Genomic DNA, 21,484 nt, shown 5'->3' with positions numbered 1-21,484 from the left:
AAAGGACTGTGGCCCTGGGAGCAAAGATCCACAATCTTCCTCCGGGGCCGGAGATTCAGGAAGTCCTGAGCCTCAAGGCTGTAGCGGTTTCCTGGCCCTGGCTCCCTTTGGGCTAGCCTGGCACTTTTTCTCTTTAGCCAGAGCCAGCCACACTGATTCTTAGCCACCTGCTTGGCCCTGGTGCTGCACAGCCCAGCCTCGGCCTGATTGCCCACAGGTCCCGCACGGGCTACTCTGTGCCCGACTGCTGTGGGGCCGGGAGCTCTGCAGTCTCACAGGAGGGAGCACATCACCCCAACGGCATTCAGCCTGGGCATGGCCGGCCCCTTGGGCTCCCCTGCTACCCTGCCGGGTGCGGTGCTCTTGGGGACGGACCTGGCTCAGGGTTTGGACCTTCACAGAGGGCAGAAACCTTCTCAATCCCAGCAGGGCAATGATGGACTCCCCCAGGTGCCCTAGGTTTGCCCTGGCACAGGTGGAAGGTAGGGGGAAGGGAAGAGTGGCGCTGATAGTTTCCTAATGGCTGACAGGTTCCAGAGAAAGGAGTGTTCTGGTATCTAACAGGGTCTCTTCCTCTCTACCTTTCGAGCCCTGGTTAACAATAATAATAATAATAAATGGGGTATTTGTTAAAAGCCTACAATGTTCTAAGTGATGGGATAGATTCAGGATAATCGGGTTGGACATAGTCCCTGTCCACACGGGGCTCACAGTGTTAATCCCCACTTTACAGATGAGGGAACTGAGGCACAGAGAAGTGAAGTGACTTGCCCAAGGTCACACAGCAGACAAGTGGTGGTATGAGGATTAGACTCCCAGGCCCATGCTCTATCCTCTAAGGCTACGGTGCTTCTAAGGCATGGTAGGGCAGGGCACATGGTCCATGGGGCAGTAAGGAATGGTCCGGGCAGAGAACCTGCAATGGTCACTGCTTCCTATAATAATAATTATTATTTTTATTACTATGTTTGTTAAGCATTTACTATGTGTCAAGTGTTATTCTGAGTGCCAGGGTAGATGCAAGTTAATCAGTCAGATACAGTCCCTGTCTCACATGGGGCTCACAGTCTAAATAGGCAGGAGAACAAGTATTACATTCCCATTTTACAGAGGAGGAAGCAGAGGCACAGAGACGTCAAGTGACTTGCCCAAGGTCACCCAACAGGCAACTGGCAGAGAGAGGATTAGAACCCAGGTCTTCTGACTCCCAAGCCCCTGCTGTTTCCACTAAGCCACACTGCCACTGGGAAAAAAACCCACATCCCTTGGGTGCTCCCAGGGCCGTCACGGGGTGGTCTAGCGGACAGAGCATGGGACGGGGAGTCAGGAAACCCGGGTTCTAGTTCCCATTTGGCTCCCTGCCTGCTGTGTGTCCTTGGGTAAGGCACAACTTCTCTGAGCCTGTTTCCTCATCAGTTGAATGGGGATTCAGTACCTATTCTCCCACCTTCTTTGATGAAAAGCCTCTTGTGGGGCACAGACTGTGTGCAATTTATTATCCTGTGTCTACTCCAGTGCTTGGCATCCAGTAAGTGCTTAATAGATACCATCGTTTAGGCGAGAAAGTGGACCTAGTGGAAGGATCGGCCCAGTCCTCCACATGGAAAGAACAGAGGTACAGGGCTCCCTCCTGCTCTCCCTCCCCCCCCACATACACACGTCATCTGATCTCAGAGAACTCCCCTCTACCTCGATTTCTTGGGTTGTAAAATGGGCTTGAAGGGGGAAGGGATTTTGGCCGCTGGATGACGCTGGAAAAATCTCTTTGGATGTGAGAGATAATGGGGTTATTTTTAGTTTCCTAGGGAGAGTTTTGTACTTATGAAGTGCTGTGAGGGAGTCTTCCATTCGATTAGGTCATGACATCCATTCTACAGACAAGAAGCTTGAGGAACAAAGGAACTGTAATTTGTGTGAAGCCCTTTAGGCAGAAGCAGATTTTTTTTATAAGAACTAACGGTTCTGTTTTACTCACCAAGGGTGGCGAATGGATTTCGATGCTACTGATGACTGTCTACTTGTTTTGTTGTCTGTCTCCCCCTTCTAGATTGTGAGCCCGTTGTTGGGTAGGGATTGTCTCCATCTCTTGCCGAACTGTACTTTCCAAACGCTTAGTACAGTGCTCTGCACACGGTAAGAGCTCAATAAATGCGATTGAATGAATGTCATCGGGTAGAAAAGCAACTGTCATGGTTGGTGGAGATAAGGTAGTTAGAATAAGGTTCAGTAACTGTACAGAAGCCTAAAATATTAAACTCAGGACACTATTGTTAAAACCCTATTAGAGGTCCACTATAAATCTTCAAACAGCTGCTAATCCTGTTTCTCGGTACTTAAAAATCCCTTCACTGTGGTTAGGAATTGTTCTCGAGCTTTGGACGTGACAGATAGCGGACCTGCTCTTATGAATTTCTTTTGGTAGTCTGAGTGGTGTTTCTCATTTTTAGGTCAGTTTTTCTCAATCGTGCTTTTAACTTTCATTACGGTCATGTTCATGGAAACATTTTGCAAATTGTTCTCAAGACCGGGATTTCTATCCAAAGCCAAAACAAAGCAATGCAGCTCTGACCCTTGGCAGTAGAGACTCTCATATGAACTGGACTACATCTGTGGGTGAATGTTTGTACAAGTGAAAGTATGAGCGTTCCCTACTGAAAGCTTACCTCCTCCGGGAGGCCTTCCCGGACTGAGCCTCCCCGTTCCTCTGTTCCTCCTCCCCTCCCCATCACCCCGACTCCCTCCCTCTGCTCTACCCCCCTCCTCGCCCCACAGCACTTGTGTATATACGTACATATTTATTATTCTATTTATTTTATTAATGACGTGTATATATCTAGAATTCTCTTTTATTTATATCGATGCTATTGATGCCTGAATAATTATTTTGTTTCGTTGTCTGTCTCCCCCCTTCTAGACTGTGAGCCCATTGTTGGGTAGGGATTGTCTCTTTCTGTTGCCGAACTGTACTTTCCAAGCGTTTAGTACAGTGCTCCGCACACAGTAAGCGCTCAGTTAATACGACTGATTGATTGATTGGATGTATGAATGCATTAGTGCTGGTATAGTAATCATGATGGTATTTGTTAAGCGTCTGCTACGTGCCAGGCACTGTAATAAGCACTGGGGTGGATACAAGCAAATCGGGTTGGACGCAGTCCCTGTCCCGCATGGGGCTCAGAGTCTTAATCCCTATTTTACAGATGAGGGAACTGAGGCACAGAGAAGTTAAGTGACTTGTCCAAGGCCACAGAGCAGACAAGTGGTGGAATGAAAAGGAGCGTCCGAGGATGGGTGTGTGTTAGCACGAGCGTGTGTAAGAATGGGTATGTAGGAGAGCGTGTATGAGCATGAATGTGTGTGAAAATGGTCGTATGTGAGTGGGAGCGTGTGTAAGGATGGGTGCGTGTGAGAGTGCCTAGGAACCTGAGTGTATGTGAGAATGGGTGGTGTGTGTGTGTGAGCATGAGTGTGGGTAAGAATGGGTGTGAGTGGGAGTGGTGTGAGGGTGTGAGCACAGTGCTGTTTACACAGCGCCTGTGTCTACCTTCCTGCAGAGGTAAAGTCCAAAGTAGTCTAACAAAATGAGTCGGTCCCTGTTGGGGAGTGGGGGTGGGGGCCGGGGAGCCGTGGGGAAGGCTGGGAGTGTTCCCTTCTAGGCCCGCAGTGAGGGCCGACGGGTCGGCGGGGCGTCCTGGCGTCTCACCAGATTCGGGCCCAGTCTCCCCCACAGGAGCCCAGGTCCTTACTCTGGGCCTGAGTCACTCCCACGCAAACATTTCTTCATTACTTTATCTCCGGGTCCTCTGGGTGCCCGGTTGCCTCACACCCACTTCAGCAAACACCTTTCCAGCTCAGGGTGGCCGGTCACCGCTGTCGCCCCGTCTCTGCTGGGCCGCGGGTCCACGATCGCCCTTCGTCTTTATCGGGCCTCACCCGGGTCTCTGGACAGTGGGTCAGAGATTGGGAGGAGGGTCTGTTCCCCCACTCCGATACCCCTCCCCTCGCCACCCCCTTATCACTGTCAACTAGGCAGGGGTAGGGCGGGGGACTAAGTTAGGGGTACGTTTGTGTGTGGAAGGTGTTGGCCTTGAAACCTGGTCCCATGTTAAAAGTGCTTTCTGCCAGGTTCTCGCTTCTCCCTGGCCACTGCCGATGTTGTTTCTGTGGAGAAAGAACTTGAAAAATCATCAAAGAGATGAAAAAATATGTTGCGGGAAAACATGACAAAAGTTTGAGAAATTTCGCCTAGAATGCTGCAAAGTGGTATTGCTAAACGAATCCGTTAAAAGAAATGCATTCCTTTTCCTGGAACCGAAGCCATTTATTATACACTCGTGGGCCCCGGCCAAAGTTCCCAGCTATCTGGAGATCTCATTGAGACAAATTAGACCCCGTCTGGGCACTGCTCACACCGACCCCAGAGAGCAGGCCCCGGTCTTCAGCTGGCCCTGGGAACCGGGCAAGGCACCCGCTATTGGAGGCCCGCTGGGGAGCGGCATCGTGAGCCCCGTTTTCAGGGCCGGACGGGCCTTCAGGGGCCCCTGGTTAGCGGCTCCGGAGCCCGAGGACGATCTGAATGGATGAAAGGGTGATTTCTGGGTTTGGAGGGGTTCGCTGATGGACAGAATGCTGCCCTTGGGAGATCTGGTGGCAGCGAGACAGTGAAACTGTCACCCGTTGGTGCGTTCCTGGTTGGTTAGCGTAGATCGGCTCCGTCGGGGCGGATAGGGCTGCCACTGGTGGGAGACAACCCTCATTCAGTTCCTAGAGATCTAAGAGGGTCCAGCCTCAAATTCAAGTCTACTCGGGGCTGTTTTCCTGGAGAACGTGCGCTGGCAAGGTTGATAGTGAGAGGCAGCCGGGAACAGCGGTGGAGAATGGCACCCGGGGGCATCGGTGGTAGTAGCTAGACCCTGTCCTGGCACGGCGGACCGGGGATTTCTGCCTTCCCCTTCCAGAGCAGGAAGGAAGGAACCTGCAGCTCTGGCCTTTAGCGGGAGAGGTTCACAGGGCCTTCGGATGATGACTTGGGCTGCTCTGCGCTTTTCCCCCCAAGACCACTTAAACGAGCCCCTGCCGTCGATGGGGAAACTGAGGCTTAGGGATTCTCTGTTCACAGAGCTCTGTCGGAGGTTTGATGTCCTCGAAAACGGCAAATTCTTCCTTCTCCTAACACCCAAGCACTCAAATAACTGTGGTATTAGTGGTTATTACTACTCAATTACTATTACTACTGCCCAATAGCCACTTTTAAACCCCCCAAAAGCCAAAACATTTTTTATTCTTCCTCTCAGTTATCCAAATGAAAAAAAAAGTTGTCCGGATCCTTATTGGGAAAGTTGTCGCATGACTTGCTTTTCCCAGGTTTTTGAATCGGCGTGCCTTTTGGCGCATTCAATTTCAATTAAAACCATCCCCCAAAGATTTTAGATCGTGAGTCCCCGGATGGACGGAGACCATGTTTAATTTCCACGTGCGTAGTTTCTCTCAGCACAGTGTCCTGAACACAATAAGCACTTAATAAGTACTATTACTACTATTTGCTAAGTGCTTACTGTGTGCCAAGCACTGTACCGAGCTCTGGGGTAAATACGATAAAATCAGGTTACGCACAGTGGGATTCACAGTCTAAGTAGGAGGGAGAACAGGGAGAACAGAAAATCCCCATTTTACAAATGGGAAAAACGAGGCACGGCAGGTAAGTGGAGAAACCGGGATCAGAACCCAGGTCCTCTGACTCCCAGGCCCGTGTTCTTTCCAACGGGCCGTGCTGCTTCGTCTCACCATTTAACGTGCTTCCTAGACCTGATCGGACTAGCTGATGCTTGTAACACCTTCTGGGGTCTGAGGTGGAGGAGTTAAAAGTATGTGTCATCCCAGAAAGGGAATTGTTGTGATATTTGGATTAGAAATCACTTTGCTTTCATTAGTTCTTCAAAGCTGGGTCGATTTGCTTCCAAATTTCCTTGGCAAACAGAAGAGCCCAAGTCTGTTTATCTCAAAATGAAGTTTGTTTTGATACTTGTTCACTTGTCCTCAAATTAGATGATGATAAATAGCATCATTTTGGGTTTGTGAGGAGGTTTTTTTGTGGGTTGTTTTTTTTCCCCAGAGTATCTCAAAGCTCACTGGATCATGCCAGGCGCTTCGGGTCTCTGAGAGAGTAGGCTGGGGATGGCAGGGCGTTAAGATTAGACCACAGGGGGCAATTTTGTGGGCTGGCACCGACTTACACTCCCTAAATCATCATGTCACTGCTATCTCCTGCCCAGGTAAATCCATTAACATAAATCTTTTATTCAACTTTCTCCCGTCCCTCCTCCCCTGCTGCTGTGTGACCTTGGGCAAGTCTGTTAACTTCTCTATGCCTCGATTAACTCATCTGTAAAATGGAGACGAGGTACCTGTTCTCTCTTTTCCTGTTCTCTCTTCCACTCAGACTTAGGTTTAGATGCATGAGAAGCAGTGTGGCCTAGTGGAAAGAACATGGGCCTGGGGGTCCGGGCACCTGGGTTGGGCAAGTCACTTAACTTCTCTATTCCTCAGTTCCTTCATTTGCAAAATGGTTATTCAGTACCCTTTCTCCCTCCTACTTAGACCGTGAGCCCCATGTGGGACCTGATTATCTTGTATCTGCCCCAGCGCTTAGCTTGGCACATTTATTATTATTATTATTGTTATTCTGTGAACCCCCGTGGGACAGGGAGTCTGATGCGACATAGTGCTTGTCATGAAGTAAGTGCTTAATAACTACCTCAGTTATTATTAGTATTCCCCCCTTCTTCTCCCGCTCTGAACTTCTATTCCCAAGGGTCATCCTGCTCCCCACTGCCCCTCTAGCCTCCGGAAGCCCGAACCTGGCCCTCACGTCTTTTTCTGTTTTATCCTTGTCCTGCTGGCTACCCGTCTACCCCCGCCACATGGCTCCCCTGCAGTCGTCCCCACCTTCCCTGCCAGATCCCCAAGTACCCGTGTGGCAGGGCAGGGGCAGATGATGTGGGCGAGAGGGGGCTAGAATAAAAAATGTCCCTTGGCAGGATCGGGGCTCAGAGCACAGAGCCCACGCAGCCTGTCGGGGGGACGGGGATGTGTGTTGGGCGACCTGTGTGGTTCGGGGGACGGAGGAGGTGTAGTAGAGCTGTGAGAATCGAAGGTGGGAATGAAGGTGGGGTTTACCTGGGCAGCAGGTGGCGACGACAGGTGGCCGCGACGGGGAGATTTCCGTTGTGCTGTCAGGGCCGGCCTGCGAACACGCCCAGCTGCTCGGAACTGTTTCTGTGAAAAACCTCTTAAGCTCATGTCCCCGCCGTCGGTTGCCAGGCAATCAATCGTGAACCCGCGCTGGAGGGCCTGTTTCCTCACCCCGAGTCAGCGGGCTTTGGCGGAGTAAAAGACGGCTCCGTCCCTGGCCCCGGTCACCCAGTGCTAGGTGTAGGCCGCGTTTCTCTTTCTGGAAGCCCAGGGAGAATCCTGCTTCGGCCCATCCCCAAGGCACAGCGCCACAGGGGTGGTGGAGCATAGGGGTGGCTTCCTGTCTGAAGGAGAAAGCTGGCAGATTTGAAATGCCAGGCTGAGGGAGAGTGAAGCCAGGGTTCAGTGTTGGGACTCACCCCCAAAATCAAGGGGCCAGATTTTCTCAGGACAAGCGAGATGCCGGCGTGAGTGGAGCGCTCAGACGACTGGGTGGGGTGGGGGGAATGTTCAGAACACATAGTTCCCCAGAAGTTCCTGTCCACACTCCCACTTCACTGGCTCCTTTCGATTGCCAGGAAGGGCGGGGTTCCGGCAGCTCCGAGGCCGTTCCGCCTCGGTCCCCGGTGAGCGTTGCTTCGTCCTCTTAGGCCTCTGCCTGAAACACAGAGGATGGGCCTCCCCTGGGATCCCTCTTTTGGGGGGAAACTGGGGAGGTGCAGTGGATCAGATGAGCGCTTCCCGGTCCCAGTTTCCAAATTCCCCGTTCTTGGGGCCCACCCAGCAGCTCTCCCGCCCTCCGGAATGGAAGTGTTGGATGATAATAATTGTAATAATAATGATGGTCTTTGAGCCCTTACTATGTGCCAAGCACTCTTCTAAGCCCTGGAGTAGATACAAGGTAATCAGGTTGTCCCCCGGGGGGTTCACAGACTTAACCCCCATTTTACAGATGAGGTAACTGAGGCACCGAGAAGTTAAGAGATTTGCCCAAAGTCACACGGCTGCCAAGTGGCGGATCTGGGATTAGAACTCACGACCTCTGACTCCCAAGCCCGTGTTCTTTCCACTAAGCCATACCGCTTCTTTTGGGCCAGCCTGGTGCGCCCCCCTTCCTCAAGTCCCCACCGTGCTTGGGCCCCCGGGATGGAATGAGGAAAGGAGCAGCTTCCAAGGTCTGAGATTTCTGGAGCAGGAGTTTAATATGAGGTCCATGTGGATGGCTGTCGAGGGGGCTTTATGTCCCATACCCATCCAGGCCCTCACCTTCAGTGTCTACATCCTGTCTGTGTCCATCTCTGTCCATAATTCGCCTTTAGGGGTGCAGGTCCTGCCTGCCAGTGTCTGCACTCTGTCCACGTGTCCCCCCGGTTTGCCCACGTCCTTGTCCTGTCAGTCCAATCCTGGATCCTGGCTGCCTGTCTGTGTCCTGTTCTGTCCGTGTCTCTGCCCGGAATGCTGGGCTTCCAATCTTTTGTGTTAAAACAATCTATCCATGGATCAAGGGGGTCGATATGGAAACCTGACCCCTAATTTTTCAGGCAGGTATGGGCCGAATAATATATATTGGGAGAAGGTGAGGTATTTTGGGGTCTCCAAAGAGGATGATCGAAACAGTCCCTCGGGAGTAGCTGTACCTCTGAGATCCGCTGTGCATCCTTGTGCCATCACGTCAGTCCAGTGGACTGCATTGGTTCTGTTGGGCAGTCCTCAGAGAAGATTTAAGCCCAGAGCCTAGCAGAATGGCTTCTCTTTAACGTGGCTGTGTCGGGGAGTTGGCCAGGGGAGTTGAGAGGAAAGAGGACAGCCCTTTCTCTGAGTTTTATTTCTCAGGAAGAACTGTTCCCTTCAGCCCCCGTAATGCTTTCCCTGGCCCTGGCTGCAGGTGTTGTACTCCATTCTGTTCCGTTGGTTCCGTTCCTTTCATTCTGTCACTTTGTTTCTTTGCCTTCCGTTTCATTCCTTTCCGTTCCGTTCCATTCTGGTTCTATTCTGTTACACGACACTGTGGTAATATCTCCAGGAATTGAATCTATAAATGAGCAGTGGAAATCTCTGCTGTTCTGAGGTTAGGGTGCTTGCTGTTCCCCATTTTGTTGGGCCAGGCCGCTGCTCTCCTTCCTGTCCCCGGGGACCCCCTTCCCATAAGAGGAGAGAATTTTCTACCCCCTACCCAATCTGCAGCCCCGCCTGCCCCTCTCCCCATTTCAGTGGCTCAGCCTGATCCATCTCTGCCTTGTTGGCGGTCCTGCCTACTCAGACCATGGGTGTCCTGCCCATTTCCCCCCCACCCCTTCATGCTCCTGGCACGCCCTTTTGGTGGGTTACTCCCCCTGCATCGGCAGCACTGCCCACTTGCACCCCTTGCTTTGCCGGGAGTCCGTCAGCAGTCTGCCTTGCCTACCTGCTGGTTGTCCTGTCTGCCCACCAGTGCCCACTGACAGCCATTCCTGCCCCCCTGACTGATCTGCACCAGGAGTCAAGCCATGGGCTGGGCCGCTGCTGGTGCCCCATCCCTGGCTAGAAGGTCCTCAGGGGCATCTTCCTGGGAGATGGGGGCAGGGGTCGGGGCAGGAAGAGGAAGGCAGGTGAGTTTAGGGCTACAATCCGGCCCTGCAATGTCTTTCTCCCGTCCCTGCCCTGAACTCTGCCTAGCTACTCTTTCCACCGGCTAGGTAACCTCCCTCCGGCTTGGCGTGATCTACCGCCAGAGGACAGGAAGGTGAACTTCTCAGTGCTCTGGACATCCTCCCCATGGCAGTTGCAGACCCATGAACCTCTTCCGCATTTCAGCCCAGCCCGGCAGGGTCCAGCCCAGAACACCTTCCTCATGAACTCGGGGCATTCGTTTGCCTTTGGTTTCTTGGCCTGGGCAGGAATGTAGGGATTTCTCCCAAGGTGTGCCGTGGAGAGGAAGGCTCAGAATCAGCGTGTTCAGGGAGGGATGCTTCCCCCCACCCCCAACAGCAGGCTGGCTCCCACGGGTCATGGCGGGAGAGGGTTGTGACTCTGCTAGATGATGCCAACAAGTCAAGACCTTCTCCATCTTCTCTCCCACTAGACTGTGAGTCCCACGGGGGGGCGGGGGCTGTATCTGATCAGATGACATTGCATCTGCCCCATCACTTAGTACAAATGCCACAGTTCTGAACTTGGTGTCCGAGCAAGGCAGAAGAGATATTGGCCTCTGGCTGGAGCCCACAAGGAGCATCTCCAGTAGCTGGGCAGCATCAACTTTGCGCTTCATCAATGAAACCCTTGGAAAATCCAGGTTGAGGACAGCTCCTCTGTGCCTTTCTACCGTCATGCCCTGAGAGCTTTCGGGCAGAGGCCAATTGGTGAATGCTGCTCAACTTTCTCTGGATGGCCTGCCTGGGGTATCCCCTGGGGACACTTCCTGCTGCTCAGAAGCAGGGAAAACAGCCTAAAACCCCATTGACAAAAGCACTTCCGGCACGGGGAAAGCAGGTGAAGGATTTAGCAGCGGGTCAAGTGAGGCAGGTGAAAACCGGGGAAGACCAAGCAAGCGGCTCCGGCACTGATCCGTTCACTATAGATGACAGAACCTTTATTATCACCCTGTGTCAAGAGGGAAGTCCACCTGGGTGATCCTCAGACTTTCTCCATCTGAATAAGCAACATGGCGTAGAGGATAGAGCACCGGCCTGGGAGTCAGCAAACAGATCAGGGGTTCTAATCCTGGCTCCGCCACTTGTCTGCTGTGTGACCTTGGGCAAGTCACTTCACTTCTCTGTGCCTCAGTTACCTCATCTGTAAAGTGGGGATTAACACTGTGAGCCCCACGTGGGACAATCTGACCACCTTGTATCCTCCCCAGCAATTAGAACAGTACTTTGCACATAGTAAGCGCTTAACAAGTGCCGTCATTATTATTATTACGTCAGACACAGTCCCTGTCCCACATGGGGCTCACAGTCTAAGTAGGAGGGAGAACAGGTACAATTCCAAGCGCTTAGTACGGTGCTCTGCACATAGTTAGCGCTCAATAAATACTACTGAATGAATGAATGAACAGGTATCGAATCCTCATTTTACGTTGCAGGACGCTGAGGCACAGAGGAGTTAAGTGTCTTGCCCCAGGGTCTCACGCAGCAGGAAAGTAACAGAGCCGGATTAAAACCTAGGTCCCTTGACTGCCAACCACTGCTTTCTCCACTAGGCCATTCTGCTTCTCCTGCTGCCATTCGTCATAGACCTCTAAACGGGCTCTGCCCAAGTCACAGGGTAGCGGCTGGCTCCCATGCCCAACAGGCAGTTTTGGTTTGGGTGGGCTATTCCCCTCGGGCAGACCCAGCATCCTGAAGCTGGTGTGGAGAGGAGAGACGATGGGAACCGAACACCGTTGAGACCGCCGCACCTTCACCCCACCAGGGCTGCAAAGTCATGCTGTTACCATTCCCCTCTCCGTCTCCCACTCTCTCTCCCACTCCTTCTCTTCCAACTCCCATTCATTCATTCATCGAATTGAATTTATTGAGCGCTTACTGTGTGCAAAGTGCTTGGGAGAGTACAACAGACACATTCCCTGTCCACGCTGAGCTCACAGCCTAGAGACGAGCTCATGGTCTAGAGTCGAGCTCACAGCCTAGAGCTCCCTCTCCCTCTCCCGCACTCACGCTCTGACCGAGATCAGACCAGCTCAGCTCCACTTTAACCGGCCCGGGGCTCTTGGCTGCTCTACGACTTCAACTGCCCCGGTAAGGGGTAGCCCACGAAAGCATCGTGGCCTAGTGGATAGAGCACGGGCCTGGGAGTCAGGAGGACCTGGGTTCTAATCCCGCACCCACCACTTGTCTGCTTCGCGACAGGTCACTTCACTTCTCTGAGCCTCATTTGCCTCATTTGTAAAATGAGGATTAAGACTGTGAGCCTCATGTGGGACAGGGACTGTGTCCAATCTGTTTTGCTTGTATCTACCCCAGCGCTTAGTACAGTGCCTGGTACATAGTAAGTGCTTAACAAACACCATTAAAAAAAATTATCCAATGAAAGCAGGGCAGACCAACAGGGCAGACATTTCTTGGCTTAACTGCCCTAGTTTTCCTGTCTTCGTGGGTTGAATGGATTGATATGGCAAACCTCCTCTTCCCAAGACCTTCCCAAGACTCAAGCCTCGGAGCTAGGGCAAGCAGGATAGTGGAGGACAACGACCCGGTAGGTGATCAGATCTCACACCACCACCCCTGTGTCTAGAAAGCGTGTTCAGGAAAAGCCTGTCCTGACACGGATGACAGGCGTACCTCATGAAGCAGCTGAGATGGCTTCCTTGGCAACGCGGATGTATAATGGCTGCAACTTGGGGTATGTTTTCACATAGACCTACATGCAATTTATTAGTTTATGCTCTAGAAGCCTTCACCAGATGATAACTGGGCCCCACAAATAGGTAAATACCTTTCAAGTCCCTCCTCTATTCATTTATTCATTCACCTATTCATTTTCTCCCCTCCCTTGTTTCTAAGGTCCGACTGAACTCGACTCCTTTCTCCCCCGGTTTTCCACCCCAACACTTCAGTACAGAAGTAAAGCACGATACAGAATAGCAATATTCCTTGAAAATTGCTGAATCGTGGGGCACACTTTCCCATAGAGTTACATGTTCTGAATTGGGATCCATTCCAAAGCCTCTGGAAAAACAATATGAAATTGCTTTATGTGCTATTATGCTACTACATCACTAAACAATGACTTAATCTTTGTTGAAGTAATTCAAAGCATACCATCACGACAATAACTAAATGAGCAGTTGTAGTGTGATTATGAATCCCTGCAGGAGTTTTCAAAAGGAGGAGCTTGCTCTGCTAACTGTGGAAGCGGTTTTTCAAAATTCGTGAAGAATTGGTCCAATTTAGATCGAACCACAGCCTTTGTAAAGTACCTTGGGACGGTCCAACTCCGTCTGGACATCTCCTCACATTTGAATTCTTCTCTCCATCAGGTGGTTCTTCATTCATGTGTATAAATTTGTCTGCTTTCTTCAAACTGATGCGAGACTTCTTAATCCCTGAATTTTAGCCGGAGGTGGCAAGACCAAAACTGCTTCATCTAGCGTGGCATCTTGCAAAGACGCACAGGACTGTCAAAGTGTCAAGAGATAATGCCTGTGTTCCCGGGTTGTAGAATCGTGAGGTGGCTGTAATCTGGGGTAAACTAGCAAACCATACCAGCTGTATCCTCGGACTCAGTGAATGGTGGGGCGGACGTAATCCGGGGCGTATGCCTGTATGGAGGAATAACTCTGGGCCAGTTGAGTGCGACTTGGAGGGGCTCAGTGACCCCTAGCTTCTGGACCTGAGACTCTGGCGCTGTGTCTCTCTTCCCAACCCCCAAAGGTAGGAGTGGACACAAGGTGATGGGAGGGAGCAAGGTCAATCCTGAGGAGCGTAGAGCCTCCCAATTTTGAACTTGAGTACTCAAAAACACACTTTGATTGGTGCCTGCGCTAGGGCAGGGCAGCGGCATTTCACTGCAGAGCGGCTAAATGAGGGATGGGAATTTTCGCTTCAACGAATGACGGCCACGGCCACGGCAGACAGGGGGGCTGTTTCAGTTTCCTTTATAAAGGAGTCTGGTTCAAAAGTGGCCTGTTCTCTGGGGAATAATTAAGGTAAATGATAGACATAAAAGTCAGAGTGACCACGAGTTAATTTTCCATGAGGTCAGCGCACAGAAATGTCATTTTTCAGGCAAAGCATTGAGCTGGATGGTTTTCTTCTTTCGTCTTTGACAGAACTGCCGAGTCTTATGGATCTGTGGAGTGTGTGTCTGTGTGTGTGTGTGTTTGTGTGCGTCTCTGCTCTTCGTCTTTGAGGATGAATGGGCGGAGGGTCCCTTCTAAGGGGCTGTTTACTTATACCCCATATGGTTTACCTCCCTGACCAGATTCCTCCAACGATGGTGCTTTCCATAAGCAGGATGATACAGCATCCACTTTCCTGCCCTCGCCTGGCTTGTGTCTGAGTCAGATTGCCGCTGCCTGCGGCTCTCAGGGTGATGGGATAACATTTCTGAAAGCAGGAGTCACCCGTTCAGGACATCGATGCAATGGCCACACCGCCGGGAGCTCCTTTCTGCGATCGGGCCGGGTCGGCCCCTCGTCCCCAGCCCCGTATCCCTCGCTCTGACGCGCCTCGCTCCTCCGTCCAGGAACCCTGCTGGCTTCCGACCGGTGGGGATCCGATCTCACGCTAATAGTTGTCTTGTCCTTTTCCTCCCTCCTCCCCGCCCCGCCTCCCCCCCACCGCAGGCGGGCTCGGCCACCATGTCTGGTGCTGGAGAGACCCGGAGTCCAGAAAGCAGCGCACTCAAATATTCAGGTCAACAGGGGCTGTTCCCGGGAGTCAGCCTGACGTCCACGGCCGAGGTGACAGCCTCTGTGAGACAGGAGTCCTGGTGCGCCCTAGCGCTGGCTTGATCCAACCGAGAAGGAGGTGGGACGTATCCAGGGGAAGGGCCGGAGCCCCCCAGCAAAGTCCGCGCCTTTTGTTTTGTTTTGTTGAGCAGCCTAAGCAGCAGCCAGGGGGCCGGTAGACCCCCGCCTCTGGCCTGTTACTGTGCCTTGAATCCCAAGAGGCTCTACCTGACCACGCTCCCCCTCTCTGTGAGAGAAATGAGAGAAGGCGGATCTCGTCGGGGGAAAAGCTGATCCAGCTCAAGAGGAACCCGGCCACCCCGTCCGCTGTGAGGCCCCACAACGTATTGCTCACGGATCCAGGCCACCAGCCGCCGCCTCCATCTTGGGGCTGGCTGCCCCTTCCCCACCCCTCCCACACCGCGTGCGGCTGGGCCGATCGAGGATGGACCGAAGGCTTTTCGCCCCGTGGGACCCCGAGACGGGGAGGGAGGGAGAGGGAAACTTTGACAAAGGACCGAGTGGGTATCCTGAGCTCGACATTTTACGCCCTCGGAAAGGTCAGTTCGTGGTCGATTCACTCTGTGGACTCTGGGATTTCTCTAATTTTCCCGCATCTGGGTTCTCGGGCGCCTTGTGAAGGGAATCAAATCGAAGTCGCCGTGATAGGTACAGGTCTCTCAAGGTGGAGTCGGTTAAGGAGGTCTTGTGTCTAAAACGCGACTCGCTCTGCAGGCTGCATTGTAACTTTGTAACGTACACTGTGACTGAGGTTTTGGAAGTTCGTGTTGTGAGGCCGATCTGTCGTCGGTCGGAATTTGTAAACAGGGTAGCAAACGAGATATTTTTCTTCCATATATACAATAATTTTTTAAAAGTGCAATTTGTGTTGCAGCAATCAGTGTTAAATCATTTGCATAAGATTTAACCACTTTTTTATAATGAATGTAAACCTTTTAACTTAATGGTACTTAAATAATTTAAAAAGAAAAAAGTTAACTAGACCTCCTTTGGCTTTTTTATTGCCACGAAAAGCATCCCATTTCCCCTCTTTCCAATTATTAGAGAAAAATACTTCAAGAACAAATCTCTCAGGAAAATGGCCTTTATCCATTTGTTTGTTTTATACCGAAACGCAAAGATCTCCATTATCGTCCTCTGGAATATGTGCTGGAATGATAGAAAAATTGCAGTGAAACTTTACTACCTAACTGACACGTTTGTAAATACTCCATAAGATATAGAGGCATCTCTAAGTTTTAGGGGGCAATCTGTACCATGGGACCGACCCGTAGTGGGTGGTTGGTTTACATTTTTCAAAATGGGATGTTGTTTGGAACGTTATTCTGTTATCAGAGTTTTAAAAATAAAAGGGTATTGTTTTTTCTTTACCACACGTTTCTCTTCTTGGATTCAACTTCGATTGGGCACAGGGGCTTGCAGACGTACTCTCGATCAACTGGTGTTTACTGAGTGCTTAAGGTGTGAAGAGCATTGTGTTCAGAGCCTGGGGAGGTGCACTGCAACAGAGTGGGTAGACGGATTTCCCTCCCACAAGGAATTTATAGTCTGTAGGGGAAGACAGCCATTCATACAGATTAAAGAATAGGAGAACTATTGAGACAATTTCTCTCCCTCCCCTTCAGAGCCCGACTGTAGGCGCATCTTCTCCAAGAGGGCTTTCCTCACTAAGCCTTCTTTCCTCTTCTCCCACCCCCTTCTGCGTATCCCTGACTTGCTCCCTTTATTCATCTCCCCCAGCAACCCCACAGCACTTATGTACATATCTGTCATTTATTTATTTCTATTAATGTCTCTCTCCCCCTCTAAACTGTAGGCTTGCTGTGGGCGGGGAATGTGTCTGTTTATTGTTATTTCGTACTCTCCCAGGTGCTCAGCATAGTGGTCTGCACGCAGTGAGCGCTCAGTAAATACGATCGACTGACTGACTGACTGTGGGGTCATGCAAGCAAAGCAGAGCCAGCTCTCGAACGTGGAGGAACATCTCTGGAGGCAGAATTCTTCACCAGGCTTGGGATGCTGGTTCAGTGACAGACTCTGAACCAGACACAACCTTGTTTTATTAACTGAATTAATTCTCTCATTTATTAAGCACTTTCTCCGTGTCCAACACCGTTCTAAGCTCCGGGGTAAATGCAAGTTTATGAAGTCGGACACGGTCCCTGTCCCACACGCGGGCCATGGTCCAAGTAGGAGAATGGACTAGGGAGAACCTCATCCGTAAAATGAAATGAGACTACACAGGGGTATCGTCAAGATGGGGTCAGAGAGCAAAAGCAAGGCGGGTTGGCTGCTTTAACGCCGGCTGAGGTCCCGTCAGTCAGGAAGGACAGCATCTGGCGAGGGAAGGAAGAGAGAAGGGCAACCGAGACGGTCACAGGGATGGAAAAGCTTTCACGTGAGGAGAGACAGGGAAAATTAGAATTCTCTCGTCTTAGCCCACGCAGGCGGAAAGGGGACTGGATTTAAGGGTCGAAGGAATACACAGTAGCTGTTCAACAACAGTAACAACGACAACTGTGGTTAAACTCTTACAATGTGGTACCAAGCGCTGGGGTGGAGCCAAGCAAATCGAGTTGGACACAGTCCCTGTCCCCCGTGGGGCTCACAGTCTCAATCCCCATTTTACAGATGAGGTAACTGTGGCCCAGAGAAGTAAAGTGACTCGTCCAAGGTCACCCAGAAGACAAACGGAGCCGGGATTGGAGTCCACGACCTTCTGACTCCCAGGCCCCTCCTCCATCCACTGCGCCATGCTCCTTCGAACCCCTCCACACCAGGATGAGGGGTGAACTCCATTGGAGTTTAGAGGCCGGGAGGTACAAAACAAACTGAAGGGAAAAAAAGAACCTCCACACGGTGGGTGGCGAGCATATGGAATTTGTTACCGCAGGAAGTTGTGGAGGCGAAAATATCAATAGCTTCAAGAAGGGGTTGGATAAAGTCATAGATGAGAGGTCGATCCCGGGTCACTATTGGGAAAAGTTGGGTTTGTTAGAAAAGGATTTGTGCCGATCCATCCCTAACTCTGAGGATGGGCGTCCCAGGAGACAACCAGTACCTGGCTCCTCTACGCACCACGATGCCTCTGATGGAGGTGGAAACCGAGGCTGGTTGGATGAGGGGTTGGCCCAGGTTAGCATCGCTGGTGGTCCATGCCAGGACCCAATACCGAGAAACATTTTATAGTCCTCTTAGAGCCCCGATCCAGACTTTACGGCCATCTTGGGAATCCTTTTCAATGATAATAACAATAACAATCAAATTGTAGTATTTGTTAAGTGCTTTCTATGTGCCAGGCATTGTCCTAAGTACTGGGGTGGATACAAGCAAATCGGGTTGGACACAGTCCCTGTCCCACATGGGGCTCGCAGTCTTAATTTCCATTTTACAGATGAGGGAACTGAAGCAGGGAGAAGTGAAGTGACTTGCCTAAGGACACACAGACAAGTGGCAGAGCATTATAACGCACAGCCTTCTGACTCCCAGGCCCATGCTCTACCCATTACGCCATGTTGTTTCCCCTACACAGCAGTGCCTATGTCCAGTCTGACTGTATTATATCTACTCCCGGTTCTTAGTGAGGTCCATAGTAAAAACTTAACAAATACCTCACTGACGAGGATGATGATGACGCGAAGCCCTGCGGAGTTTCCTTGTGCTTTCAAGTCCAACTATCTCCATGGGATTCCACCCAGCAAACAGCATGAGACCACCTGGCCCTGGGGACAGTGAAGGACCTTTGACCAGCATCTGCTGCCTGTCTGAGAAGCGGAGAAAGCCGGGGGCTCCTTCTAGACCCAACTTTACTCCACCCTGAAAGGAGACGACTGAGGTTTGGGGAAAGAGCCAGGCTCTTCGGTTACTTCAGCGTTGGCTGGGCCCCACTCTGTCGTATGCCCATCCTCCCCAGGGGCATAGTCTGCGAGGGGAAAGATCCCTCTTGGCGGAGTAGATGGTGGGGCTGGGAGAATTTGGTCTGCCCATTCACCACCCCTTGGGGAATTCCCATGGTCTGTGCCTGGGAGCTGGAGTGTAATGGGCGGGTCTGTGCCAAGGTCTTTCTGAGACAAAACTCTAGAGTCGTGCACCGAGAGATGAGCCAGGTCGGAGAGCTCGGGGCCCCGTGGGGCGGGGGCTTTCAGGACTTGAGTGCTCCTGCCCACCCCGACCTCTCTGTGAGAGCAGCAGTGGGTACCATAGGCAGGCTAAAAGCTGTTCCCCCGTGGGCAGTAGCGCAGAAAGCATTCAGAGGGACAACCTGCCCCAGCGGTGGGGTGGGGGTTGTCTGGAGTGTCCCTGAGGGGGCGTGAGGGGTCAGGGGGCTGCCACAGAAGGGCTCTGTTGACAACTGAAGGAAACGATGATCCCCCCCCAAATGGAGTTTTCTCCCCTTAAGGTTCTCATTAGCGAGTCTGCGAGCTTCCTGGCCGGTTGGCAATTGTTACCGTTAATTCGTTTTGATTGAAAAATGAACTTTAGTTCCCGGACTTCAAAATAACCTTTTCCCTGTGAAAGCGCTCATGCTTTTCCTCCCGCCTTGCTGGAACCCAGATAGGCTCGTGGCCCCCGTGTCAGCCCAAGGTGGGTCAGAGGTCTCGAGGTCCGGGGGGGCTGCCAGGTCACTCGCCGCAGGATGGGCCCTCGGGGGGACGCCGGGGGCAGCGGGCACGGCTGACATCCGGCGGGGTCATCTGTGCAGAGCAGAGTCCTGGGATTCCTCTCCCCAAGCCCGGAGTTTCCTCCAGCACACACCTGCCAACACGGGAGCAGAAACGGCCAATCAATCAATCAGCGTTCTTTACTGAGCTCTTACTGTGTGCCGAGAGCCAATCTAAGGATTTTCCGGCTTAACGGAGACCGAGCCAGCGGGATGGAGAGTTCCCAGTTTCAACCGGGTTAGCCAACTTTCTGCCGTCGGTGAAGGGCGTGTCTGTGATCCCGCCGGCAACACCAGGCCTTGCGTGGCGGGGGCCCCCCGGGGAGGATTGGAAAGATAAATTCGCTTCTTTCTCCTCCCTGGAAATCTCAAAGACGCTGTTGCTGGGAGCTCACCCTCTGTGGGTTATAAGGCGGGGGGTGAAATCTGGGGTATCACTGGATGCCCACCCCCCTATCATTGACTCTCCCACCTCTCAGCTGCCGAGACCCAGTCAGCCTCGTGTCAGCAACAGGCCGTGTGTTTTTCCCTAGAAACAGCGTGGCCTGATGGATAGAGCCCGGGCCTGGGAGTCAAAAGGATCTGGGTTCTAATCCCGGCTCCGCCACTTGTTTGCTGTGTGACTTTGGGCAAGTCGCTTCACGTCTCTGGCCCTCAGTTACCTCATCTGTAAATTGGGCACTAAGACTGTGAGCCCCATGAGGGACAGGGACTGGGCCCAAGCTGATTAGCTTGTAGTTACCACAATCCCTATCCTCATCCAACACTTCTGTACACAAATCCTTAGACTCAGTTAATTGTGTTATTTGTTAAGCGCTTACTAAGGGCCAAGCACCGTACTAAGCACTGGGTAAATGGACACAGTCCCTGTTTCACAGTCTAGGTAGGAGGGAGGACACGTATTAAATCCCCATCTTACAGATGAGGAAACTGAGACACAGAGAAGTGAAGTGACTTGCCCAAGATCACACAGCAAATAAGCGGTAGAGCTGGGACTGGAACCCAGGTTCTTCGACTCTCAGGCTTGTTCCCCTTCCACTAGACCACATTTTGCTTGCCTCTTATTTTAATCAATCGATCATTCGAGTGCTCACCGCGTTGTCCGTCTACCCCATTTAACCGTAAACTCCTAGAGGACAGGGATGGTTCCTCCCGACTCCCCAGCTCCTAGTATTGGCTCGCTGGATGATTTCCTATGGAAAACTCCATCTCTCTAGGCTGTGGTTGGCTGACCAGAAAGTGTCGGTGGTTGTGGTGGTTACAGTAATAGTATGATAGTAGCATTTACTGAGCGCCCTCCTGAGAAAGGTGCACCATACTAGGTGTTTGGGTTGCACAGAATAACGAAGTTACGCATCCCCCCGCCCACGAGGAAGGCCCAGGGAGACAAGCATAAATATATTTACAACTAGGGTATAGGGTCCAGGGTAGAACCGGGCCGGGATGACTTGTCCTGAGAGGTTGACTAGGTGCCGTGACCGCCCGCCCCTTCCGGGTTAATCTGGCCCTCCAATCGCTTCGATTGTTACGGGAGTTGCCAATGCCTGTACTTGGTTAAGGGGGGGAATTTAAAAAAGCCTGCGTATCAGTAAATAATAAAACAAGCAAATGGAGTCAGGATAGCCTAGGGAGACCATTTTAAGACTTAATAACAATAATGATGGTATTTGTCAAGCGCTTACTATGTGCAAAGCACTGTTCTAAGCGCTGGGGGGGATACAAGGCGATCAGGTTGTCCCACATGGGGCTCCCGGACTTAATACCCTTTTTACAGATGAGACACAGAGAAGTTAAGTGACTTGCCCAAAGTCACACAGCTGACATCGGCGGATAAAAATATGGCATCTCTACTTGCCTTTGAAGGTGATTCTACAGATGATGAGATAATAAGAATGTTGGCATTTGTTAAGCGCTTACTATGTGCCAAGCACCGTTCTAAGCGCTGGGGTAGATACAGGGTCATCAGGTTGTCCCACGTGAGGCTCACGGTCTTCATCCCCATTTTACAGATGAGGTAACTGAGGCACAGAGAAGGGAAGTGACCTGCCCACGGTCACACAGCTGACAAGTGGCGGAGGCGGGATTCGAACCCATGACCTCGGACTCCCAAGCCCGGGCTCTTTCCACTGAGCCACGCTGCTTCTCCAATCAATCGATCAATCAGTGGAATTTACGGAGCGTTTACCGTATACGGAGCCCTGGTACCAAGTACTTGGGAGAGTACGATTTAACAGAGTTGG

General features: G+C 51.7%; 1 protein-coding gene across 1 annotated transcript in view; it reads left to right on the top strand.

The window, feature by feature from the left end:
- GATA6 (GATA binding protein 6) overlaps positions 1 to 15,954 on the top strand; it is a 31,427-nt gene extending 15,473 nt beyond the window's left edge. The window contains exon 7 of the mRNA XM_029068865.2: positions 14,459 to 15,954. Within this exon, the coding sequence (XP_028924698.1) occupies positions 14,459 to 14,626 (168 nt within the window). The 3' untranslated portion in view covers positions 14,627 to 15,954. The remainder of the gene's footprint in view (positions 1 to 14,458) is intronic.
- Positions 15,955 to 21,484: the final 5,530 nt, after the last annotated feature.

The sequence above is a fragment of the Ornithorhynchus anatinus genome, chromosome 7 (genome assembly GCF_004115215.2).
Source record: "Ornithorhynchus anatinus isolate Pmale09 chromosome 7, mOrnAna1.pri.v4, whole genome shotgun sequence".
Taxonomy (NCBI): Eukaryota; Metazoa; Chordata; class Mammalia; order Monotremata; family Ornithorhynchidae; genus Ornithorhynchus; species Ornithorhynchus anatinus.
This window is presented reverse-complemented; position numbering and strand designations above follow the sequence as displayed.